Source organism: Ixodes scapularis, unplaced genomic scaffold (genome assembly GCF_016920785.2).
Source record: "Ixodes scapularis isolate PalLabHiFi unplaced genomic scaffold, ASM1692078v2 PGA_scaffold4__175_contigs__length_147842914, whole genome shotgun sequence".
NCBI lineage: Eukaryota > Metazoa > Arthropoda > Arachnida > Ixodida > Ixodidae > Ixodes > Ixodes scapularis.
In genome coordinates this window covers 55,229,016-55,256,312 of record NW_024609879.1, presented here as the reverse complement: position 1 = coordinate 55,256,312, position 27,297 = coordinate 55,229,016, and the positions used below count along the sequence as shown (strand labels likewise).

Genomic DNA, 27,297 nt, shown 5'->3' with positions numbered 1-27,297 from the left:
CGACCCGTAGCCACAAGTTTGTTGACGGAAACCGGCAAGCACACGGCGTAGCCCGAGCCTGCATCTTCCGTGCGTTGTCACGCGAACACAAACCAAACCCGGTCCCGAACCAGTACTCTGAGATCGTCGCCCACCTCCGCGGCCGGCAGCATTTGTCCACTACCCCCCCCCCCCCCCCCCCCCCTTCCTTCCCCGGACCGGTCCCTGTCTCGAGAGCAGACCGGAGCCTCGCGTTAGATTCGGACAGGTACATACACACAGCTAACTAATCTACATAAATTGTACCCGGATAGGTGCCCGCACTGCGGTGTTTCTGTCGCTCTTCCACGTTACGCGGGCTTGTGAACTCAACCCATCCATCCCTCCCCCCTATCTCCGACCCTTCACGTGAGACCTGGGAGGCTGAGCTGCTCGTCTTGTCGGCTCAAGATGAGCGCCAGCTGGAGCCGTGTGCAAGACTCGCGGGAGATACACTGGAGCCGTGCAATAGGGCCAACCTAAAATAAGTATGTTTTCGGCGATAAGGATTTTCCTCCTTCTCCACCCTGAAAAGCCCCTCTCAACAAATGCAGAGGAACTTAAAAAAAACAAAAGAGGTTTACAACACCCTGTAATGCCGAATTAGAGCACAGCTGCTGAGGAGGAGGACGGGAGGGTACGGAGGAGAGAGTATGCCCCTCCTCCTTCTGTTCTCTTCTCCTGCTCCTCTCGTGCTCCCCTCCCATTTACTGGAAAACTTTCTTCGCTAAATTCAGCGGGAAAAATTCCCCCTAAATTTAGCGAAGAAACATTTCGTTCCATTTAGCGGGGAATTTTTTCCGCTAAATCTGGCGGCGAAATCATTTCGCTAAGTTCAACGGAGAAAATTTTCCGCTAAATTTGGCGGGGAATTTTTTCCGCTAAATTTAGGGGAGACACTTTCCGCTATATTTAGCCGGGAATTTCTCCCGCTAAATTTCCGCTAAATTATGCTGGTTTAGCGGGAAAATATTCCTGCTAAATTTAGCGTGGAAATTTTTCCGCTACATTCAGCGGTGACTTTTGTTTTGCTGAATATAGCGGGGATATTTTCCCGCTAAATTTAGCGCGGATTTTTTTCACTAAATTTAGTGGAGAAATCTTTCTGTAACATTTAGCGGGGAAATTTTCCCCCTAAATATAGGGGGAAATTCGTCCGCTAAATTTAGCGGGGAATTTTTTCCGCTAAATTTAGCGGGAAAATTTTCCGTTAAATCTAGCGGTGAATTTTTTCCGCTACATTTAACGGACGAAATTCCCTCCTCCTCTTCCCGCGTGACCCTCATGGCGTCACATGTGACGTCATTATGAGAAACGTCCCACATTGCAACGTGCGGATGCGCCTACGGCGCAGCCGCTCAAGCCGGAAACGGACGACTAAGAGCTATGCTCTAAAAGGATCCTAGGCACGGCGCTGTATATATCAATTATTCGCCTCCCAAGCACTCGTCAATACTGGAGCTCTAGCATTGGACAAAACAAAATTTCACAAGTGGTGAACCTAAACCACTGGGAGAAGTGAAGCAGTTTCTCTTCTTCAACAACAAAGAAAATGTGTACCTCCAGCTGAAGCTACGCATGAAAGTGGCACAAACCGAGACTACTTCTACAGTTTTACATTAGCAGATAAGCTGAGTGTGAAGCGAAGATAAGCTTTGCTTTGACGAACAGGTCATGCCCTTTAAGGAACGTAGCCTGCCGAAACTCTGGAACGCCGAGAAGCCACAACGCTGGGGTTACGCATTTTTGCACTGAGTGGAGAATCTAGCTACACATTTGAGGTGTCAGCATTGCCGTGGACATCAAGCAGCTCTCAGGTGAACCCAACCCACTGATCTCTATGACAATTGCTGGATCGCATATACCCGCTCCGCGAGTGTGGCCACTGGCGGCCATCTTGTTGGTAGAGTTATATTACCTCTAGCCAAGGTACAGCTGCTGCAGCCACTATCATCCATCCAAGGCAGACAGCGATTTGGCAGGTGTGGTGGCAGGCCGCCGTCAAAATAGGGTGGGTGATATTTCGTGCCTGATTAATATTGTTTGACGAAACATGTTTTTGAAACCCGGCGTGAGCGGTAGCCCGACTCAAAGATGAGGCTACCGTTCACGCCGGGTTTCAAGAATCTGCTTCGTCGAACAACTTCAATCAAGCACGAAATATCATCCACGGTACAGTGTACTAGATCCACGGCTATTTTATGGCAGCCTGCCGCCATTGCACTGTCCGCTATACTATTATGGTGGCTAGAGATAATATAAGTCTATCAAAAAGATGGCCGACCGTGGCCGCATTCCCGTCCATAGGCAGAGCTGGTCAAACGCGATCCAGCAAATAGACATAGAGATCAGTGATCCAACCTGACTTCAAGCAGAACGCAGTCGTTAGGCTGGCCCTCACTACCCCAAAACACATTCACCACCAGCTGCATTTCGACAGCTCGTTTACAGCTGGGCTGGTTCGTGTGCAAGTGTTTTTAGAGAAGGAGCGAGTCCACCGTCTCGGCACCGTGCTGCAAACCGATTTCTTGGCTGCACACTTCCAAAAGAAAGTGAGATGAGAGGCAGAGAAACATATGAAGAAAGCGTGTGCCAGCTGTCCGGAGCGAAAGAATCAACAGCAATGTGGCGTGACAACAAGGCAGCCACCCTCCAGTCCACTTTTGCCAAAAGTGAAGCTGCACGTGAAGTCAGATGTGTATTACGAAAGACTAGACGCACAAGGCTGTGCCCTGTCCAAACGTTCTGCGTGCTTATAATATGCACATAGGCGGAGCGGCCCTTCTAGTCTTGACGCTGAGATATTATTGAATAAAATTTCATTTAGAAAAGTGGTATCTTCATATATATGAAGCATGAAATGTTTTTTTTTTCCTATGGTGAAGGCTAACGGGTGGGTGTGTGTCTCCTGTGGCGGACACGAAGAGACAGGAAGGCACCGCTACCCGCGTCTATCTTTGGAAATATAAAAAAGAAGACGCGAGACGATACCCACGAGACGACGAGAGCACAAAACGGAAGACGGCGCGAAAACCATGGAAGACAGGAGGGACAATTGATGCAGGGTACTTTGTGTCGGGCAGCCGCTTGCGCCACAAAACACACAGGTGCTTAATTACAGTACTCAGTTTAGTTGCGGCTTCAAAAAAAACAACCAAAAACAAATGTATTTATTTTATTTTTGGCGCAGGACTGGCAAAGGTTATCCATATTTTGGCAAAATAAAGAAGGATATAATAGGGTTATCCCCTTGGAGCAGTTTGGCGCAATTGGCGCAGCAGTTACGTCACTGGGGCAAGCGAAAATTTCGGTTCTTAAGAGTTTTAATGCAGGCGTCTGGAATTCACAAAATTTAGTGGCCGAACTTATGTCCCCTGTGATGGATTGGCAAAAACTAGGGGCCGTGGAATAAACAGCTTTAGAGTGATCTCTTACGAAAAAGGCAGATCTGGACTTATTTATAAAAAATAAACAAATATGGTTATATCAAAAATTTGGCATATCTTGCCATATCAAGCACATCAGTTTATATAAGCCTTATCTAGCCAGATCTCCCCTATTTTTTATATATCCATATCTGGGTCTGCCAAATAGGGTATACCTGCATCCCATATCAGGGCAGATATGCCCCAATTAAATAAGGCAACTTTCATATATAGGTTTTTTGCGTTTATTCTTGCAGATTTGTTTTTTAAAAAGTCTTGAAAGCTACACTTATGCGGTTTGTGCGAGCGACTTATACGCCCAGGGGGACATTATGTGGGTGGATAATCTTTGCGATAAGCCGGCTGATCATTTGAAATCCAGTACTTAACTTTTCAATTAGTGAAAATAGACATATGGTTCGAATAAGAAACTTGCTGAGCGTCGTCCAAAATCCCTAAATCAGGCAATTTCAGAAACACTCGCAGCGCGTGAGAAGCGTAGTAGTGCACTAAAGTTACCACTCGTGGAGCAGGTACAAGGCTAGCGGTTCCGGTAAGGCGCCCGCGCAATTTTTCCGTTTCTTATCTAGCCCCAGCCTTGAACCTGGTCCATGATTGGTAACTTCAGCGTACTACTGCGCATCACACGCGCTCAAAGTCTTTCTAAAATTGACTGGTTTAGGGGCTTCGGACGACGCTCAGCAAGTTTCTAATTGAAACCATATGCCTATTTTTACTAAGTAGAAGTTAATTAATGAATTTTAATTAATTAGCGGACTCATCGCGAAGATTAGAAAACTATATAATGTCCCCCTAAGCGTACAACTCACTCGAACAAACCACATAAGTGTAGCTTTCACGGCTTCTTTTAAAACAAATCTGCAAGAACAAAAAAAAAACGGTATCTATGCCTTGCACGTACGTCCCATTATTACGTCGAACAGCGGTATCCACCATGCTGGTGGTTGACTCTTCGACGCTTCACCGCGAGAGCAATGGTACACTGTGCCGCGCTCGGCTGTAGCAATTACCCGGTATCCCGAAGATCATTTCGTCGGCATGAACCGCGAGGCGATTGTCCGTCAAGTTAGAGAAAGTACGAGCGGCAGGAGAGGGATACGTCCGCGGATGACCGAGTTTGCGGCACGTATCTTATAGCGGCGAGCAACTGCACTTTTCTACCGTTGTTTACGTTCGCGCTCGCCTTTGGATCGGCTTTTGCCCATTCGTGGTGTAGATGCCCTTTGCCTTTCGTTACATAACGCCGTTTCCCCGCTTCGAGGGCACCTTCGGTGCTCCCGGCCGAGTACGGGCGATTGTCGCGCCGCGAGCCCGGCCAGACGGCGATCGGTCGGCGGCAGACCCCGTGCGCAAGCTCGCCGAAACGCCGCCGTCAGGGGATCGGTTTGTGCCGTCTGCGTAACGGTAACCTTTGCAAGGAGCGAATGTATGTAGGCAAGCCGGTTAGGGAACATCATGTTAAAAACCCTGAGTCAATGAGAGTTGTCTGTTATTTGATTTATCCTTATCTCAGGGTTTAGAATATGACGCTAACCTAGCGTCGTTTGCCAGTATTTCGCGAAATCGTAACAACATTTCTACAAGCGACTCTTAAAGCTCCTCGTCAAATTTTAGAACGCGTAATTAAGTGTCTTTGTTGTTGCTGTTCGTTAGCGACACGTCAAAACTTTATCGGCGGCATATGAAACTTTCTGCTTGTAGCGCAATCGCACCAGTGCCGACACATTCTGCACAATTATTCTCCCGGCTGTCAGGAGATAAACACTGCCTAATTCTAGAGGTAATCTGGAGTAATACCTTTAGGAAAACGATCAATTGTCGCGAAGTAGGCTGCAGCGCACTTACGTTGACCAGGTGTAATTCGAGAATGATGTCGACACGGCCACGGCAAAACCACCACTCAAGCACAAAAACGAGAAGGAAGATTCAACACGATGTAGCACAATGTATCATTTGTAGAACCGAACACTAAACGGATCACAAAAAAATTCTTGGGCTTCTTTGAAGAAGCTTTGAAGAAGCAGACATCCCCAGCAGCCACGCAGGGCGAATTCACACTTCAAACTAGGTCCGGCTAAACGCATTCCGATATAGCCAACGGCGAGAAGGACAGAGTGGAACCTAGAATGGCAACAACCTCTAATGTTTTGGTAATGATAAAGTGAAGTAAACTGAATAAAATAAGACAAAAACTGAAGGTCGGTTTGGGGTGGCATCCATGCACAGCTTTTGCAAGGCGTCCGTAAAAAGCTGCCAAAGCTGCTGGCGCAAGTGCGTCCCTTCATCTGCGGCAGGTTTCGTTTGCGCGAGAATGCGTGCAAATGATCTGCGAGATCAGACACCATGCTGGCACCAGCTTTGACAGGGTTGTACAGCAAGGATGAAACAGAGTATAAACACGAGCAATCCTTTTCAGTCGCTCGGGCCGCGCACCGCTCAAGCACATTTGCCGCCAGCTTACGGCGAACGCGTTGGGATCGATACGGCCGCGGAAGAGAGGTTAGAAAATAAACACTTTAAAGCGACTCATACTGCAGAACATTCTTTGTGTTACATCGCAATAATGATCTTCTTTCGTTAACAAAACAAAGCAAAAGAGTGGCGTTTTTTTTTAGAGCGCAGCTCTTAGGGGCCCGTTTCCGGCTTGAGCGGCGTCGGCGTCGCCGTCGCCGTCGGCGTAACCGCGCGGTGCATTATCGGTAAATTTCCCCGCTAAATCTAGCAGAAAAATTTCCCCGCTAAATCTAGCAGAAAAATTTTCCCGCCAGATTCAGCGGAAAAATTGCCCCGCTAAATCTAGCGGAAAAATTTTCCCCGCTAGATTTAGCGGAAAAAATTCCCCGCTAAATCTAGCGGAAAAATTTCCCCGCTAATTTTAGCGGGAAAAATTCCCCGCTAAATTTAGCGGAAAAATTTCCCCGCTAAATCTAGCGGAAAATTTTCTCCGCTAAATCTAGCGGAAAAATCTACCCGTAAAAATTCCCCGCTAAATCTAGCGGAAAATATTCCCCGCTAAATCTAGCGAAAAAATTCCCCCGCTAAATCTAGCGGAAAAATTTCCCCGCTAAACCTACCGGAAAAATTTCTCCGCTAACTTTAGCGGAAAAATTTCTCCGCTAAATTTAGCGGAAAATTTTCTCCGCTAAATCTAGCGGGAAAAATGCCCCGCTAAATCTAGCCAAAAAATTAACCCGTTAAATCTAGCGGAAAAATTTCCCCGCTAAATCTAGCGTAAAAAATTCCGCGTTAAATCTAGCGGAAGAATTTCCCCGCTAGATTTAGCGGAAAAATTTCCCCGCTAAATCTAGCGGAAAAATTTCCTCGCTAAATCTAGCGGAAAAACTTCCCCGCTATATTGAGCGGAAAAATTTTGCTGGGGGGTCACGTGACCCCCCAAGGTCACATGACCCCCCCCTTCCCCCCACCCCGAGAACAGGTGATCCTCAGTACCCTTCCCTCCTCCTCCTCAAGAGCTGCGCTCCAATTCAGTGTTACAGGGAGTTGTAAACGGCTTTCATTTTTTTTGGTTTTGAGGACCTCGATTTTTAACAGATGCTAAAGAGTTATACATGTAATTATTCTCTGCTTCCGGGCTACAAAAATCTGGGTCCTTGTCTTCGAAACAATTACTTCTCGTGTCTTAAAAAAAAAAAAGAGAACGGTGGGAGAATGCTGTGAAGGTAGAGCTGGTCTCAGTTCGTTGGAAGAAGCGACATCCAGGATTTCGCCGTTGTTTCATGCGCCCAGCAACCTACTGCCAAAGATAATATAGTTACTAACAGTTTGAAACACGCTGGTTGTGCTTATTAGGTTCATTTTTGTGACTTCTTGATTCGTTCTTCAGTGTTATTGTGGGCTGTAACTATAACTTTCCGTGTGCTCGATTGAATCCGAAAAAAAATCCAAAATATTTTTAGAACGCTGCTCTTCGGCGCCCGTTTCGGGCTTGAGCGCCGTCGCCGTCGCCCTCGGCGTAATCGTGTGCGTTGCATTATGGGAAAACGTTTCCCCGCTAAATTTACCGGAAGAGAGAAAAAATTTAGTGGAGAATTTTTTCCGCTAAATTTAGCGAAAGAATGTGCCCGCTATATTCAGCGAAAAATATTTTTAGCGGAGAAACTTTTATGATTAGCGAAAAATTTTCTCCGAACATTTTCCGCTAAATGGGAGGGGAGCAGAAGAGAAGGAGAGAAGGGGGAGGGGGCATACCCTCCCCTCCTTTTTTTCAGGAGCTGCGCTCTAATTCAGCATTTTCGAGAATTGTAAACGGCTTTAATTTTTGTTTCTCGGATAAAGTTTATAAGAAGTTTGCGGGAAGAGCTACGAATAACATTATTGCTTAAATATTGTGCACCATGGTGCGTGCAAAGACTAGGCAATTTACGAAAATAATTTTTGATAGGTTACGCGTCAAACCGATGATGACGCCATTGCAGTGGTGTAATATCATCGCTACATTTTTGCAAATGTTCGGAACGCCTTCAACAAATGATAAAAATAACAGCATTATCTAGCTGTCCCATAATTTTTTTCTACGTCTGTTTCTCTTCCAGCAGCGTACGATGGGCAGTTTTTAACGATGTACGCTTTTATAGAAAACATAGGACGCCTATCGGTACTTGTTTGTTATTAGAGACGTGAAATCAGATACTTCAGCCGCAGTCACCTGAACGTTTTAGTCTTTCGCTGGAGATTGTAATGTCAAAGCCCATGCCATTAGAACGACACTGCAACGTAAAAAAGGTGCTACTGAAATATGAAACGCAAAACAATGTAGAGTGTTAACTGAGTCAGATCTGGGGGAGAACCACTCCGCGATCGGAGAAAAAAATTCCTTTCAACGTTGAATAGCTTTATTACTAAAGATAACTTTGATCTAGTCTTAAAAAAAAAATGGAATGACACGGTCGAAAAAAAAAATGACCCAATTGGTCGGCTACGAAACACTTGCGCGACGTGCTCCGCCAAAGGCAAAAGGCAACTGTGATGAAAAAGAAAAACAATCGACATAAACAAAACAAAGCAAAAAACCAACAAACATAGAAGCTGCAGTGAAGATTCTGTGATGCTACGAGAGGAACAGACCATTTTTATAAGTGCGCACCATTGTGAGCACGTACTATAAACACCTATTGGACACGATTTTTTTTTGCATCGTACGGTGTGAATTTGTCTCAGCTCGTATCAAAGACGAGTTCTGCGTCAGCGTTCGACGAGCACTCGTAAAAACAAAATTCGGCAGAAACACTCGAGAGAGACCGCTTACGTGTAGGATTGCGAAAGCATTCCTACAAACAGCGCGCGACATCCTCCTCTTTCACCCGGCGCGCCGGCGGTGACCTCACGCTCCACCACTGCGCAGGCGCGGCGCACCCGCCGCCTCCACGGCTTCCGTGGCGATGCATCTGCGCCGCTGTGCTTTTCTTTGCGTTTTATTTCTGAGGCACGTCCACTTTGACCTTGAGCGGCCCCGCTGGCTTCCGTGACGAAGCATCTGATACAACGCGTGGCAGCCAATGGGAGCTTATATAGGTGCTGTTTTCGCTGGATGTACAATGTCGGCTTCGCTCCGCGTGACCCCCCCCCCCCCCCCCCCCAGTTAATGCTTTCGCATTAAAAACTCCATTGGCCAATGCTAAAAGTTTTGAAGACAACAGCAAGAAAAAAAATTAACGGTACAAAAGAATGACGCGGTGACGCTAGACAAGGCGTCACGTGCCTGGCAGGCTGAGACTGGAGTCAAGGGCCGCTGCGTTCCCTATAAAACGCGATTCTGCAGATAATCGTGTGATCGATTGATGAAAATACAATTGCACATTCTTTACAACGTTACTGGATTGGCTATGTTAAGAAGCTCGGAGAAAAAAGGAGCGCGCTGCCATTCACTGCCGCGTAGCGGCGCTCGTGTCGCAGCCCGCCCGATCAACTCGGTCTGGCTGGCTTCGGTACCTTTGGATGCGCCGTGAAACACGTCGTTTTTGTGTGGATGCACAAAGTGTATTACCAACGACCGCTGCCAGTGTGATAACGTCCGGACTGAGACTACATTTCCTGGGACTTTTTGAGGCGAATTCACGCCAGCCGGGCCTTCTTGGTTTCGGGAGTCTTTGGCATTCGGCACAAAGGCAAGTAAACCCAGAGATATGGCCGCGTCTATAGTAGTTTCCGGTGCGTGGATCATTGTGTTCCGGTTGTTTGCGGACTGAATCACCGTCAACTTCCCTTTTCTGGTGTTCTGTGTTTGTGTCAGAAGTTCAAGCATAAAGTTCTGCGTACATTCCACAGCCGAATCAAAAAAGACTGCCAATTTGCAGGCATCTTCGTAATTTGAAGGAAGTGGGCTGTTTTTGTATTCGTATTCGGCTACGTCGAGACATGTTGCTATCACATCTGAAGTGACAAAAACGGCGGAGTTATTCCTTTCGTTTGTTCTTTATGTGTGTGACAACCTCAGTCCCTTGTATGTGCGTGCCGTTTCGGAGACGTGTGACTAAAGGGTAACAATTTCAAGGTACCACTTCTGACCAGCTGATGAGCGCGGATTCGTGTGCGTATACTTTGGAGATATATGTGTGAACGTGCGGTAGATATTTCCTAGTTGCACATATAGTCCTAGGTATGTCTTTAGGATATGCTAAAGTTCCAGGAATGTCCTGTGAACGTTTATATCCCACGTGCACTGCTTGGGTTAGAGCCGTTATTTTTGCAGTATCTGCTACAGCTTCGTGGCAACAGTGTGCGAACTGTGTGACACTCTCGTTGTGTATGTGAATTAGTTCATTTGTGTAAGCATGTACATGCTCCAGTGCCTGAGGCAGCAACATGCTTGTTGCCATGTTTATATGAGCGCGTCCGTTTAAATTTTCTCTATGTTAACTACTCCTTTCGTGACGTTGCAATTTCGCTTAAAATGAGTTTATAGTGATGTCGCTTTATAGATCTCATGTGCTCCTATGATCTATTTCAATCCAAAATAGACATCTTTAGCTACGTCAATGCAACCCCCTGAGAACGCGACATAGCGAGGCTGGGGTGCAAAGACCACTGTAAGAACTTCACCGCCCAACTAGTCAGCTTCTTTTGTAACGCAAAAACACTTCAATGCGAGAGACACCAATCGAAATTTAGTGATTGCGGAGACGGGGGCAGTAGCAAACAAGAAAGCCCGGCTCCTGTGATCGCCTACTCCATGTATTTTCAGCCTTGATATTTCTCATTCTGCTCGTGATTTTTTCCAGGAAAAGTAAATTAACGTTACGTAATATTCATCTACAATTTTATCCTTTCCAAAGATTTGGTGTTGCAACAAATAAAAGGTAGAAAACGTATTTTCTTAGTTTTCCTGTGACAAAATGGGGGAAGGGGAGGGGGGGGGGGGGGCGTTTTTTGAGAGCTGGATACGGCGCTGAGAGCGCATGCTAGCCCTTGATTGTAAATGCAGGTCATAGACGAATGTGAGAGCCATCAAATATGATATAAATCCCATTTTAATTTAATATTACACGAGCAGATAATCGCACTCGGAGGCTCGACACAAAGCTAGGCACCTACGTTCCTACCCGTTGTATTATGCCGTCTAAAATTCGAGGAAAAAAATCGTAAGCGTGCATATTTACAATTATGTGGCTGCAGCAGAATCTACTTGCAGAGTATTTCTTAAAAAGAAGTGCGCGAGGGCCGCCGACGTGCCGCCGACCTTTCTAATTTCGCAATGAAATGCCAGTGTCCCGAGCTTTCCCAGAGCTTGGCCGACCTCGGGGACCGGGCGGGCTGCGACGACTGCGACCCCACGCCCGCGTGAACGGAGAAGGCAGGTTTTCCGAAGCGCGGCGAATGCGGAGTGACCTTGTCCACTGAGCCGATCTGGTAGCGTGCAATTCTTTATGCATCTTTTCTTTCTTTTTTTTTTTGTGGCTATCTTCCGCAGGTGTTCGACGTAACGCGGAAAGTGACGTACAAAAACCTTGGCAACTGGTACAAAGAGCTCCGGGACTACAGGCCGCACATCCCCTGCTTCTGTGTAGCGAACAAGATCGACGGTAAGAACATGAATCGTTTGTAATTATGTTGTGTGCATGTACTCGACAGCGTAAAGTTGTAATAGTTGGCTCCGACTGTTATCCTGGGACATTCACCGCGTATTACCCAGGGGGTCTAAACTCGTGAAACACAAAGTGGGAGCCGAAAGTTCGCGGGGAGCGCCGATTGGACGTCGGCGACAAAAGTGCGAATTCATCGTCGTGATAAGCTTATCGGTTCCTCCGTCAACTTCGGCCCAATCTTTGTGTTTGACGAGTTTAGTGGTTCAGTGGTGATTAGGCGACGGCACGTCAAATGGAAGCTCGTTCAGACAGAAACGGGCCGGTGTGGGCATGGTGCCCAGGATCTCTAAGCTTCGTAACGACAGCTTTGGCTCCACTTAACACACTCCTCGCTTCGCTTAACACATTCGTCGAGGCCATTCCCACCCTGAATCGGTTGGATTGTTTTAATGCGCCCCCCTCCCCCCCCCCCCCCCCTTTTTACGAGGTATCATGTCTTTCTCTCACTTGTCGGCGTCCTGATAGAGGAAGGGAATAACCATGGTGGCGTTATCGCTGCCATGGCAGCGATAACGCCACCAGGTTATTCCCTTCCTGGGAGAGAATATGGTGCACTATATTCTCTCCCACTGTTGTAGTGTTAACGAAATCTAGCTCAAACGAACACTCTTAGATCTATCTTTTGACAAGCTCCACGGAAGAAAGGCGTTCAAAAATGGTTCTTCTCTGTTTCCTGCACGTGAGTGAATAGGGGCGGATGGGCGTTTCTACCGCGATTAGCGGCAACCAGGGAAGATAATAAAAATCAAGACAATTTAAATTGTGATTTAGGTCATGATTGATATCGTGATTTAAATCGCACCCATTAGGCTCTAGTGATTTAAACACTCTTCCCAAAAATAATGCCGAAAATATTCTCCCTTTGGTGTTTGTTTTTCACTATTTGCTTCCCATGGGCTTTTATTTTGTACTCGAAGCATATGATGATCAAGCAGGAAAGGTTTATATAGAGCAGTAATTTAAACCAAACATCTAGTGATAAGAAGTCATTCTTTTCTAGCTGAATTCATCTAAATCATGTCAATTTGATTAAACCAAATATCTCATAACCGCCTCTGGTGTTGACGGATAAAAAGGTTGCGTTCCTGCAACCGGAGCTGTCGACGGCGCGGACGATGACACGCGTGCGCTGAGGACAAGCCGGGATGCGGTCTCTCCTCCCGACCCATCCTCCCCCGGCTGATGGGGGCTCTCGCATCTCCCCCGCTTCTCTTTTTTCTCGCGGGGTTTACTCAACACCTACTAGAAGAGAAGGCCGTAGCGCTCCGACTGGTTCAGTCACAATCTCGGAGAAGAAGCGCCATAGCGCAACGACGTGAGAAAATATCTGGTATCGACGCGAAAAAAATGTTTCTTGTCGAGCGGCGTGGTGGTGTTAGTGCGCGTTTATCCGACATTAATATACGTTTTAAAGACGCAGTTTTGTACAATTTATTATCTATATAATATAAACGTAATATACAACTCGTTACCCAGGTTGAATGTACGAAGTTTATATTTATGATTATGCTCGTAAGCACGGGACCCCGTGCAGTGTCGCAGCTCCCCAGACTTTACGAATGAATCGGCTAGGTGCGACATTTTCTTTCTTCAAACGGGCTCCAATTTTGGTAAATTTACTTTGTGTGTGAGCTGCTGACTGTCTGAAAAGGAACGCTGAGAAATTTCAGAAGGGAAAGCAACCGAAAAAAAAAAAAATCCATCATCGCCGCAGGGAGCGCCACACGAGCAAGAGATGGTTCGACAACGTTAAGCCTTTCGTCGCCGCTGCACTCGTATGTGGTTGTTTTGAGACTTGTTTCATTCTTCCCGTCATTTTTCGTTCGTCACCGCCGTCTCGGGTAGTTTTTTTGTGTTCGCTTGATTCTATGGCATATACGTGAATTCACGGAACAAGTCCTGCTACGGTTTGAGTGACATGTGTGGCAACTAGTCAACGATGACACTGGTCGATTATTCATAGACCTCTATCTCGAAAAAGAGAGATACTTGTTGAAGTTCTTGTTAAAATGTTTTCGTGACGAATGTTGCAGCACGTATGGATACGATGTACACGTGAGAAAAAACTTATTTACGGGCAGAGGCGTAGACTTTCCATTTTCCCGGGGGAGGGGCAGGCTGAGAAGTTCTCCGGGGGGGGGGGGGGGGGGGGGGGGGGGGGGGGGGGGGGGGGGGGGGGGGGTGCTTTTCCGCGCTAGCGGAATAGCACCCGCCCCCCCTTCCCTTCCTTCCCCCCCCCCCCCCCCGGAAGCACGCTGGGATTTCATTTTTCATGTATTTTGTCAATAAAGGCAACGTGGGCATTATTTTGTTTACATGCCACTACTAGAAACTCGTTACATGGCACGTAAACAGTCTCGATGAGGATCATGGCCACGGCCCGGGGGGGGGGGGGGGGGGGCTCAGCTTCTCCCCCCCCCCCCCCCCCCCCGCCGGATTTCACCAGGGGGGGCACGCTACCCGATGCCCGCCCGTAGTCTACGCCTATGTTTACGGGCTTTCTTGGTCATGTAGGACGTGAGTAGGGTGCCGCAGTAGTCTTTTTTTTTTCAATCTCATGATAGAATGGAATGTTTGTTTTTCGTCATTATCCGTGTACACTTCCGTCGTTATTTGTAACTATGTGTGGTCATCTAGTTTTCAATGGAATGTGAATGACAAGTTTTTGTGATAATTGAAAGTGCGTCGTCTGTGCTTACGTATTTACTTATACTAATGTTATTTTATTGCCTTTACCGCTTGTATACTAGAATCTTAACTGTATTAATGTGATTGTGTTATTGTATATAAAATAAGTTATATTTTGTTTTAAGGCAGCTCGTGCCAATAGGAAGAAGTAAATTAGTTGACCTAATAGTAAGTTTAGTACCCCCGCCATACGGTAAATTTAATATATTTTCATTAAATGATATGGGATTTAATCAGCTTGCGGTCTTGAGGGATTATACGAGCATCGCAAGCTGAATAGACCCTTCCCGGAATTCAGACTGGCAACTTTGATCACAATCATCATCTGAAAAATGGCAGATCTGCTATACTAATGGCGGCCTTCTGTTTACTGATGAAAGAAGAAGTTGAAGATGGACCTAAGAAGATGATTCGAGGCCTATACATTCTAGACGTTAGCGCGACGTGAAGCAGGAATTGGACGCAAGAGCTGCGTAAGCGTACATTTCTAACTCGGGCCCAGTCAATCTGTTAGTAGCACACACTCGGTTTCAAAGCCCCTTCATGTATAGTTTTATCAAGGCGTCTATGTGGGCTGGTGCTTCGCTTTGACTAGTTGCATCTTTTTCGCCATCGACAATGAAAGATATTTAAAAGGAACTGGACAGTGACGCGTGCATTCTCATTTACCGCTGACTCGCGAAAGTGACGGTGCCCCCCCCCCCCCCCCCCCCAATACAACACTGCGGACCACAGGTTCATTGCCGCCATTAGTACGGTAAAAGTTAAACTGTCATTTGAGTTACCAGATGGCACTCAATTCCGGAAAGGGTCTATTGTTTACTCCATGGTGTCATTCGATCGAAATTACATTAATTTTGACATGTGGCCGTGGTATACTGGAAGAACGCAGTGACTGCACACGGTAACATCACTTACATGGTCGTAAGTGACAGTTGTCTAGCCGTGTCCGCGTTGACTACGCGGACACGTAGTCAACGCGTAGTCAACGCGTTGACTAAGTGTGAAAAAAGAATCACATTTTTTTCTATAGACGTTTTATACGCACACCCCGTGCCATTTCGTACCGATTATTTAGCGGTGTAATATTTCCACGTGCGCACCTAACTAAGTAGGCAGCGCGCTCGTGGCCTAACGGCTATCACGCTTGCCTTCCACGCAGAAAGCCAGGGTTCGATTTCTGGCCGCGGGTACGCATTTTTGTTGACTCTAATGTTATGTTCCGGTAAATTCGAGAACCATGTTGCTGAGTCGAGGTTTGAATGTTCTACACGCCGAACCTTCTACGCCGATTGTTCTAGAAGCCCGCGCTTGGACAAAAGGGGCTCCGCGTGTCAAGCCGGAGTCAGCCTCGCCCCAGCGTTCGATCCTGCTGCTACGCCGCCATCGACGCCCGCGACGCTCTCGTGTTATACTATGTTTTAGAGCGCAGCTCTTAGGGGTCCGTTTCCGGCTTGAGCGGCGTCGGCGTCGCCGTCGGCGTCGCCGTTGGCGTCGCCGTCGCCGTCTCCGTTGGCGCCGCCGTCGCCGTCGGCGTAACCGCGAGGTCACGTGACCCCCCGAGGTCACGTGACCCCCCCAGGACGTGACCCACCCAGGTCACGTGACACCCCCAGGTCACGTGACCCCCTTAGGTCACGTGACCCCCAGAAGTCACGTGACCCCCTTGAGGTCATGTGACCCCTCTAGGTCACGTGACCCCCCCCCGAGGTCACGTGACCCACCCAGGTCACGTGACACCCCTAGGTCACGTGACCCCCGAGGTCACGTGACCCCCAGAAGTCACGTGACCCCTTGAGGTCACGTGACCCCCCGAGGTCACGTGACCCTCCCCCCTCCCCCGAGGTCACGTGACCCACCCAGGTTACGTGACACCCCTAGGTCACGTGACCCCCCCGAGGTCACGTGACACCCTTAGGTCACGTGGCCCCCTGAAGTCACGTGACCCCCTTGAGGTCACGTGACCCCCTTGAGGTCACGTGACCCCCTTGAGGTCACGTGACCCCCTTAGGTCGCGACCCCTTAGGTCACGTGACCCCCTGAGGTCACCTGACCCCTTGAGGTCACGTGACCCCCTTGAGGTCACGTGACCTCAAGGAGTCACCTATCCCTCAGTACGCTTCCATCTTCCTCCTCAAGAGCTGCGCTCTAACCGGCGTTACAGGGAATTGTAAACGGCTTTCATTTTTTTTTGTTGTGGTTTTGGGCACAAGTACGCCCTATTAAACGTTTCGTTTGTTTCAGTTTTCGTCGCTTCATTGGCGTCGCAGCTTCCATCCCTGTCGTGACGCCAATGGGAAGTGGGAGCTTGACTAAAATTGCTAACATTAGGTCCGGGTGAATTCGAATCTGGCTGAAGAGCCGTTACACGATTGGAAACTTCGAATTTACGCTCAGGTGAACGGTGATCTGTCTAAAAGGAGTTTATTTCGGGCACAGAGTCTCTGTGAGGCACATAAAAATGCCTTTGTTCATGATTAAATATTTGTCAATGCACAATTTAAGAGACTGGTCTTGTAGTTTTGTTAATTGAAGAAGTTACCTAGCGAGTTGCACTGATGATATAATAATAATGTTTTTATTCACTTTACAAACACATACAAATAATGTTGCGCTACAAAAGCAGTATCTTGCTTGTGCGTAAAATAAAGTCTTCACTCACAGAAAAGGGTGTTCCTTTTTATTTGTAAGCATTGGAAAGCACCGACTCTTTGTTTGTAAGGAAACATTTTCAGAACAATTGGGCGACGCTGTTACCGATACTACCGAGCGATGATGTCTTTCCAACGATGACGTGGGAAGTTCTGATCCTTATCTCTCGAGACACACATCGACAGCAGCCTTTTTTATTGCTCCCACGTATCTTTATCAGCACCGAGACAGCTGAAAAAAGGTTGCTTGACCCTCATACCCTGCCCACCTCGTCACCACAGCGTGCTCTGAGCTCGGCTATTTTTGCGACAGCGGCTGGCATCGAGAGAGTAGAACTGACGCTGCTGTTCACGCCGGCTGTTTTCTTTGTGGAAAGTTCAGTTTCTAACCGGTTCCCGCGTAAGAAGAGAGCACTTAGCAATTCCTCGTTGCCGCTTTATTTTTAGATCTCTTACTCTCTGAAGAATATATGTCTGGCCACTCTGAAGCGTCCCTACGACATCAAAATATTGTTAAGTACTCCTTGCGCTTTGCTCATCGTCCAAGTTTCAGTATCCCCAACGAGGAGTATAAGAACCCCGAATCTTAGACTGTCAACGAATACGGGAAGAGAACGATAGGCCTGGCAGCATATAAAAACATAAATCGTTGATTTTCGTTTAATTATATTTTTATTTCGTCAAATGTAACGAGGCGATGAAAAACTCAGACATCTTGGTCCAGCAGTTGGTGCCAGGGCCGCTGTCATTATTGAAGAAACCGCCGCTTGTCTATGTAGTCGCGCTCAAGTAGCAGTTATTGTGGTAGACTACATCCTTAGAACAACGCAGGAAACGGCGCCGTAGAACACACCTGTTTTGGGACAACCGACGAAGAGCAGACTTGCGATGACAGAAACATTCTCACAGTGGGATCCATGGACGTTGAGGTAGTAATATTGCGTCCGATCATCCTGTTGGCGAAGGCCATGACGGCTCCAGCATTGCGAGTAGCAGCTGGAACGAGACGTGGATACACTGGAACATCTTGACTGGAGGGATCGAAGGAAGCAGCCGCTTTTCTGTCTAGTGGCTCTGAACTAGCAGATGGTGGGGATTGTCTGAATCCTAACAGCACCGTAAGAAATGGCGCCGTACGTACGGCACACGTATTTTGTTACAGATTTTAGTTCTAAACTTATTATCAGCCTCCTGAATCGCATGCCTGTCTCCGTAAAGGGGCCCTGCAATCATATTTAAGCGTCTACCTTTTTTTCCGGTTTTCACATCTCTTGTGGTTCGGGTAATCCAGCGAACACGGAGAGAGTAACTAAATATCAGTAGGCCATATTTTACCCGGACGACGCGGAAACCTCCTCCACCTACGGGGGCGCCCCGTGGTTCCGAACGCGCGCGACATGTGACGAAACCATGACGTTGTCGGTCCTGATCAGCTTCTACATTACGACTAATCAGAGCCTCTAATAGTTTTTTTTTTGTTTAGTCAAAATACAAATTCTAAGTGGCGCGAACTTTTTCACTTAGTTATGAAAGTAGCTTTTATTTATTATTTTAAGATGAGAAAATAAATAAATTCCCTTTAGAAACTATAGAAACAAGAAATGACCCGCCAACATACCCGCCACCAAGGGTTGTAAAAGGCGGCGCAAACTAGAAAAGGGTAATGGGATCAGGCGCCGACGCGCGCAACGCATTTCTGTGAAGTGGCGAGCGTGGAAAAGTCCCAGATGTGCGCGGCGGCGCTGTGGACCGTCGACTCGGGCCGTCGACACGGGTGCGACAGCCGTGAGCGGTCGCCGAGCTCACTGCCCCTTCTCGAGTTCACGGCCACTCAAGCCAGGACCAGGGCAGTCATGAAGGGGGTTATTTTTGCTTGTTCTTTTTGCATTTTAATTTGCCTATAACTTTTAGAATAAAGTGAAAATCGAGAAAGAAAAGTTTCACTAAGTTACGTTCAGTGCGCTCAGGATCGGTCCAAATTAAAAACCAGTCAAAAAAGGGTTGCGGGGCCCCTTTGAAAAACACATGCAAAGAAAAAGATGTATTTTTTTTAAACAGCCTAGATGAAAAAATAATGTTATAAAACAAATTCACAACGAAGTAAAACAACATTTAAAGATATATTTACGGCGTAAAACGAGTTTGTAGCTGGCGCCCGCGGGAACCGTCGCTGGTCACGTGGTAGAACTGTACGCCGTCGCGCCGTGGCGCCGCCACCTCAAAGTCACGCCGTCGCGCGACGGCGCACAGGTCTACCACGTACGTACCCAGCGGCGCCTCCCGCTGGCGCCAACTACAAATTCGTTTGTCTCCGTTACTATAGCATTAAATGTGTTCTTCTTTGACGCTAATTTGTTTTATAACATTCTTTTTCCATCTAAGCTTTTAAAAATAATATTTTTCTTTTTCGTATTTGCATGTGCGCTGCCGGTTTATCGCGTTTCTCCACGGCCGCCGCCTCCGCCGGCTGGGAACAGAGCCATAGATAGGGAAGTGTTTGGCCAAGAAGCGTGGCCCGCTTGACAGCTCGTCATCACGTCACCGACACGTCACGCTAGCATCGCGGGCACGCTTTACTCCGCCCTTTTGTTCTTACCCGCGCCGGACGTGTGCGCCCTACGCTGCTCTCGGCGACTGCCAATGTATCGTCGTTTTAATTTCTGCTTTTGTCAGTGTTTACCGGTATTTAATCTCTGCGGTGTTTATCCGAGAGCCATGTTTAATCAGTTCCACGGTAACCTTGTTTATTCTCCGCCCGTACGTGCAGTGACGCTGTCAGGTTCAAAAACCTTGCTTACGCTCAGTCAGACCCTGCGCTCGATGTGTCGCGAAATTTCCACTGGAATAAAAGGCTCGTTGTTTAGCGTTCAAATAGTGTCGTTTTGATGTCGGGGTACGACGATTTAAATTTCTCATGCAGTTGACAGGTTCTTGGTGGAATATTCGCGTCAGCGAGCGCCGACGTGCGGTCGCGCGTCAGCGACATGAGATATGTGAGGTGCGCCCGCGTTTGCTACGAAATCTACGAAACGCGCGTCCACCAAAACTATGAGCGATTGTAAACTAAAATTTGACAGAGAGCTAAAGGTATTCGCCCGAGATGGTCATTTGCAACCGCGCTTCTGAACAGGATTTCTTCGCGATATGCGCCAAATTGAATGTGTATCTTGGAGCTATATTTTTAAATGAGATGATCTCGTCATGCAACCGTTTTTCTTGCTTCAAAAGGGGACTTTCAGTAATGACAGATATTGTTGTATGCAACGTTTTCAGTGGCAGGCTACGACACAAGGGGGTCGTGCCTGGACGTCAGAGAACGCTAGTCTAATTTAGCTCGATCTGGAAAGAAAAACCAGGTTTCTTTATACATCAAATGCCATTTATTTTAAACCGTCGAAACAAAACACACAAAGAATGTGCAAAAACTCTTGGAACAGCACTCTGCTTCAGTTTTTTCCAGCCATCTGGGTGATTTTGCTCAAACTGCGATTTTTCAGAGTGTGCCTAGAAAAATATAATTTATTGTACCAAACAATGGCCTATAATTAAGATTTGCATGCACAGTTGCTTCATGCACATTAAATCCACGACAACTTATAACTTTCAAAATATTTGGCAGTTACTAGTTTAAACTGGGCTGTCATAACCAGGGCCCTATAGATGTTGCAGATAGTGGACATCAAAAATGCAAATAATTAGAATTAACTTCGCCGTTTTGTTTTGTTTGCTTTAAATTATATGTGCTCGTATATCTTGATGCAACACACAAGGGTCGTTGCTTTAGTGATCCCATATGCTTATTTTGATTGTAACGAACTATAATTATGTTACACTTTTCTTGAGTTGAGCCAAATTTTGAAGACTATGTATGACCTGATATTGACAATTATTTATAAAATCGTACCGTGCGTGATCACATCTATAGAAAAATCCCCATTTACATGCTGAGGTTTGGAGTGACCAGAAACATTCTTACCTCCCAGAGTCGGGAACCTGCCGTCGGCTCCCCTTGTCCCGCTTTATTTTTATTAGCCAGACTTTCCGTCGTTTTTCTTCTTTCGGATAAATAAACGCGCAGAAGCCGTCACTGCTGCTGTTATGATTTGTTGCTGTCACAGCAACAAATCATTTTCGTCTTGGAAGTGAAAATAAAAGTTCAGCAAATGAAGGAGCCGGTAAGCCAGCCGTCGCCGTCAATTTCTTGCCGGCGCACAGGTTTATCACGTGGTACTTGCGCTCTTTGAGGAGCTTCCTTTGGGCTCTAAAAGTTACTTTATTAATCTTCGCTTTTTGTTGCACTTCAAAGGAAGATAAATATATGATTCTTGGAGACCATGCGAAGCTTCCGAAAGTGCGCAAGCACCACGTGACAAATAGCTGCCAGTCGCGCTATAAATATCGGTCACTTTTCCGTGGGCGCCCTCGGGCACCAACTAGAATTTAGTTCCGCCCCGTAAATATAGCTTTAAATCATTTTATTCTTGGTTGTAAAATTCGTTTTGTGACTTCCTTTTCCCACCCAAGCTGTTAAAAAAAAAAAAAAAAAAAAAAAAAAAAAACGTTTTTTTGTTTTGTTTTTTGGGTCATTTAAGGTGGAACAATTAATTCTTCCAAGCGCTTTGCGGGGAACAAAAGAACTTCAGATTTTTTAGCGACAGCATTTAATGGGCACTATGTTTTCGCTGTACTATACTTCATAATTTTACTTATGGGTGCTCTATTCGAAACGTTATACTCGGTGTCGTAACGTTAATTGAGACGAACCATCGGCGACGTCATTTCGTGATTTGTTATTTCCTTCTGCGGTGCCAAGCGTTGATACGTCGAACATTCCACGTTATCTAAGGTAACGGCCAGCGTTTAGAGGAGTTAACAAGAAACATCTTCGACGTACCTCGGCGATCGAGCACGAAATGTTCGTTGCGGCACGCGCAGTCTCCCCAATAGGACTCAACTGATGATGCCATTTTAGTTGGCTGCTCTGGGTTCACTTTGCCTAGGCCAGGTTCCTGAAGTTGAGGAAATAATTGAATGTTTAATTTATTCTCACTCCACAAGTAAATTTCCTCTGACCAAAGCCTGCTTAGCACCGCCACATAAACTGCCTCGGCAAACGGGTATTCCATAGGTAGACCTCTCGTAGATACTGGCCACCCTTAGAAATCCAAAGCGTCGTATTTCCCCAAAAGCACTTAATTACGTTTAGAAAGGAAAGAGAGGGGAAAAAAGTCAACGACTGTGTTCATGCGAACGTGAGATTGGCGCCTTTCTGCCTTCTGATTGCGAGTAGCTTCGAAGGAAAACAAGTTACCGCTGAAGGTTCTTTCCTGAATAAAACCTTTACGGCATATTATTGTCTGTTGAATGTTGAGGATAGCAGTACAAGCCCCATGCCAAACACTCTGCTCAGAATGATTGGTGCTTTCCTTCATTCCTCGCGGCTCCTCTCCAACGTGTGCTCTGCTAAAGTGGAAGGTGTGGGAGGGAGGGGGGGGGGGGGGGTTGTGGCCAGTGTTTAATATGCTATTAGTGAACTGCAAAAATTATATCGAAAAGAAAAAGAAAACAACAAGGAAAAACTTGCGGTCACCTCTTTGTGCAAAATGCACCGCGCGCTACTTTCAATGGCCACCCTCGTGGGCCGGAAAATCGTAATTTTTAAAAATTGTAAGATATGGTAGGTAGAGTGATAGCTGGAAATGGGACGCACTTTTGACATTTGTCGCAATGCGGGGATCCGGAGGCCCTCTGGGTGTCAATGTCAAGGTGAAAAGGAAAGCATATCAATTTGGAACCTTTTTCTGCACCACCTGTGTATCTTGTCAACACAAGTCTCTTGTGGTTGACAAGAGGTAAATTTTGTTTAAAGATAAAGATTCCGTTCATTTAGACTTCGAAAAACTACATGCTATGTGGTCTCAGTTTGCAAGGGGATGCAAAAGGGTGGAGACATTTTGGTGGGTAGTGCGAGGAAATTTTTCTTTTTTCTGAAACTGGTGCACTACAAACCCTCATGAGACACTGACTTTTATGTCTACTTTATAAGCAAGCATGTTGGTTCATGTTCCTCGTAAAATCGAAAAAATTCTTTCCCACTCGTCACAAGGCCAATATCGAACATTTGGTAGGATTCGGGTGGTCCCGAATGTGCATATGGAAACAGAAACATGCTACATTTTGTAAAGTGATATGTACCCTTAACATAAATATTACCTTCCTCGCTACACGAAGATACACTTTTGGTTTGTTGGAAGTTCTTTATTGTTGGTAAGTGCAAGCTTGAAATTTCATTTTGATGCCATGCACGTGTTGGCTGGAAGGCATAGCCAAGTAATGCAGAAGAGCTGCTGCTGATAGACATATTAAAGCTGCTCTAGCATTACTTCAATATTAATTGCATAGATACCAAACCGAAAGAAAGGTTAAGACCCATGTTCTCAGTAGAGTTAGACTACGTTTCCTTAACATTATGCGTTGATACGACCGCGAGTCACAAGGACATTCGTGCCTCCTCTGTCGACTGCAAAGCTACCCCTTATTGGGCTGCTATGCCTGAAGAAGGAATGCCCCGGTGTCTCACGATCTTAACTTGACGGAAGCTCTCATAACGTTGATTTAAAATACGTTTATTAATGCATGATTCGTATGACGGTCACCTTCACCCCGGGTAGTCAAGCGGTGAAATTCTACTTTGTAAGAAGGCTTTTAGTAAAAATACGTATTCACTCCTTCGGCACGTCTTACCCATACATCCTTAAAAAGAAATTTTAGTCCTTAACTTCAGTTCATAAAAATCTTACTTCACAAGAACCAAGTCCGCCGCGATCCCCGGGCACTTAACAACGCGGTGGCACAACGTGCTGGCGATTAATCGCGACAATCGCCCAATGATCCTGCACACTCTGGGTCGCTACACATTTACCAGGCCGCCGGTTAGCGTGCACCTGAATGTGCCAGCGCCGTAGAGCTGCATCGCAATCAAGAGCATGGAGCATTGAAGGTACCGGCAACCTTTGACTCTTCTCGCATTCCTCCAGCGACCGGGACTTCAAGAGTCTGGTCACCGTCGCTTTCGGAAGACAGTAGCGTGCAAGAGATTCGCGGTCGTTGAACACGTCCATCGCATTCAGCCGGCTCCTGGAGTTACGCCGTGACATTGGAAGTCTCTGATCTCCTCTGTTGTGCGGGAGTTCCACGGTTCTGAGAACAAGATTCATAAACCTTGTGAACGACCTGTCAGCCGCCATGACATCCGAAAGCCAACTCGAGTTTCGAGGAAAATTTTGAGGTAGCTCTTAAGGTACATTGAGGTTTTTTATTAAAGTGTGGAGTATTTATTCAGTCGAGTGGAGTTTCGAGTGGAGTTCAAACTAAGACGCGCAAAATCAGCCTCAATTGAAGTTTGAGTGGAGTTTCGAGTCAAATAGCGTTTAAAAATTGGACCGTCAGCAGCGAAAACAACGAATTCAGAATGGACCAGCACACTGGTCCCAGTGCATTTTCTAAATTCCCTGGTGCTTCCCTCCCAGCCGTCGGTACCTACGCTGCTTGCCTACCACCCTCCTCGGTGCAGCACCCTGAAGTATGGTTTCTGCAAGCTGAGTGCAGGTTCTGACTGGCACATATCCCATCACAGGAAGTAGGGTACAGCCACATTCAGTCCTCGCTGCCCAGCGACGTTGCGCGTGAGGTCTACGGCATCTTCTTGAGCCCCCTTGCAACGAATCTGTATGGCACACTCAAAACTGCAATCTTAAAGCGCGCTATGCTTTCAGAGCGAAATCGGCTACATCAGCTCCCCTCAGAAGAGGGGCTCGGTGACCATCGTCCTTTACAGCTCCTTCACCAGATGCGAGTGCTTCTGGGCGTCGGCGCCGCCACATTCGGCGTCCAGTTTCTGAAAGAGCTGTTCTTACAACGCCTCCCAACATCGGTGCAAATCATTCTTGCGACAGTATCCGATCCATCCCAGTCTGCTCTGGCACCTCACGCAAATAATATCAGGGAAGTCGCCAAACACCACCGTGAAGCTCCAGTCGTCGTGTCTGCCCGATCCACGAGCTCGTCACTCCAATGGTTCGTGCTCCTGCATCCGATAAAATTGCAGGGCTAAGACAAGGCGTACAGGACATTCCGAAACTCGTCACAAGCGCCTTGCGCCATTCTGGGCCGCGCAGCCCTGGCACCCAACGAAACTTCCGCTTCTGGCGTTTCAACCGTAGTTCTAACGCGCCACACGCGAACCGCCTAGACGCCATGCTGTTAGAGAACGGGAAACGCTACACGGTATTGTGTGGTGACAAGTGGTTTCAGCGATGGCCAATGTCGCCTTTTCTACGTCACAGACGTTACCAGTAGGCGTAGGTGCTTGGTTGACACCGAGGCTGAAGTAAGCGTTCTCTACGCTAAGTACATCGACCGCGCCCTTGCAGTTTTCTGTCACCTTCAAGCTGCAAACAACTCAAGCATTTCCGTTTACAGAAATCGGTTAGTCCATGTCAGCCACTGCCTACGAAGAACCTTTCGTTGGATTTCCTAGCCGCCGACGTCGGTCACGCTACACTGAGAGCGGATTTCCTTTCCCTTTTATGTTTCCTGGTTGACATGGCTCGGAAGAAAGTCCTCTACTCCACTACTAAATCAATTTTGGTCACCGGTCGAACGTCCAGATACCACCCCTTCGCCTTCACAACTTGCCACACAGTACCGTCACCTTATGGAGATCTGCTGATCAAATTTCCCTCTCCACCTGAGCTCCTCACTGGAACACACTGATCAAGCGCAATGTCGTTTACCGCATCATAACCAGCCGTCAGCTCACGCACGCCACGTCCCTTCGACTTGCGCAAGAGAGACTACGTATCGCTAAGCAAGAATTTCAGCACATGGAGATCGGCATTGCTCTCTCATCTTCCAGTAGCTAGTTGTCTCCCTGTCACCTCGTTCTGAAGAAAACAGACGACTGGTGACCCTCCGGCGACTATCGCAGCTTAAACTTAGTGACTCTTCTCAACCGACATCCCATGGTCAGCATGCAGGACTTTAACACAAATCTTAAAGGTATACTACAACAAAATATCGGTGCTTATTTTTTGGTCTCTATGTGTTCAAAGTAGCAGTATCACATCGGACACACTAATTACTTGTTAAAAAGACGCGAAAACAAATTTTAAAACGAATTAATCGATTAGCAAAGAGCGCCTGGTGGATGTAGCTAACGCCTCGTTTGTAATGCCCGTCTAGGAACCTTGCCAGGTAGTGACGATCACTGTCTCGCCTCCGGCCACCGCGAGAGAAGAGGGGACGGAGGAACTCCCCTCTTCCCGAGAATTTCTTTCGTGCGTCCCAGAAGTCGCGATTTTCCCTCTTTCCCTCTTTCGCGAGGTGCTCGCAGAACTACCGCCTCACGAACCACTTTTCAATCGTATTATTCAAGCCAAGGAGATCGTGACGCGGTCAGTGAAGGTAAGCGCCGAAGCTCCGACTCCTGATCAGCACTTGCTTAATTTATGGGAATCAAGGATTAAGGCCCAACACTGCGACCTAGAGGGCGGCAAACTCCCGCCCGACCGCACACGCTTTAACCGTGCATCGGCAGAAGCAAAACGCTATTCTCTCGAGCTCTCGCGGAAAGAGTGGCACGACCACTGCACGTCTTTCAACAGGCGCACATCACCGGCCAAGGTCTGGGCGACGATGCTTGGTATGACAAAGAACCAACGTCAACAAACAGCTGGAGAAGACATGGCCCTCCGGTTGGCAATCTCCAATGAAGAATTCGCGAGCAAAGCTGGCCCCGTATTTTTTCCACGGGAATGTCCAGCGAGTTATGACCCAGCCAAGGTTAGATTTTCATTCCCTCCACCTCAAGAACCCATGGAAACAGGTATGGAGCGGCCTTTTACCATGGCAGAGCTGCAAGGCGCACTTTTCTCAATCACAAAGTTGCATGGTGCCCCGGGGCCCGACATGATAACTGTCACGGCCCTTCGCAACCTTCCGGAGGCAGCGATGCAAGAACTTCTGGACATCTTCAACGAGTCCTGGGAGCTGGGTCAACTTCCCGCCATCTGGCGCCACGCCTCGGTTATACCAATCCCAAAACCAGGCCGAACTCCAAAACAGCTCACAGATATGCGACCCATCTCTCTGACGTCACATGTCGGGACGCTTATGGAGAGGATGGCGCTGATGCGGTTGGAATGGCACATTGAAGCAAACAACGTCCTCCACCCGTGCCAGACTGGCTTCCGCCGGGGTCTCAGCACGCAGGACTCGCTGGCCCTCTTCGCTGAGGATCTTGCCGGCAAGCACCCGCGCTACGACATCAAAATAGCGGTAACTATAGACGTGAAGAAGGCTTTTGATAGTGTTCTACATCCTACAGTGATG

The 27,297-nt window shown here is 47.3% G+C and overlaps 1 protein-coding gene across 1 annotated transcript in view; it reads left to right on the top strand.

The window, feature by feature from the left end:
- The window catches only part of LOC115308854 (rab-like protein 2A), a 215,112-nt gene that overhangs the window by 140,998 nt on the left and 46,817 nt on the right, over nucleotides 1-27,297 (top strand). The window contains exon 4 of the mRNA XM_040222881.3: nucleotides 11,392-11,503. Coding sequence (XP_040078815.2) covers nucleotides 11,392-11,503 — 112 coding nt within the window. The remainder of the gene's footprint in view (nucleotides 1-11,391; nucleotides 11,504-27,297) is intronic.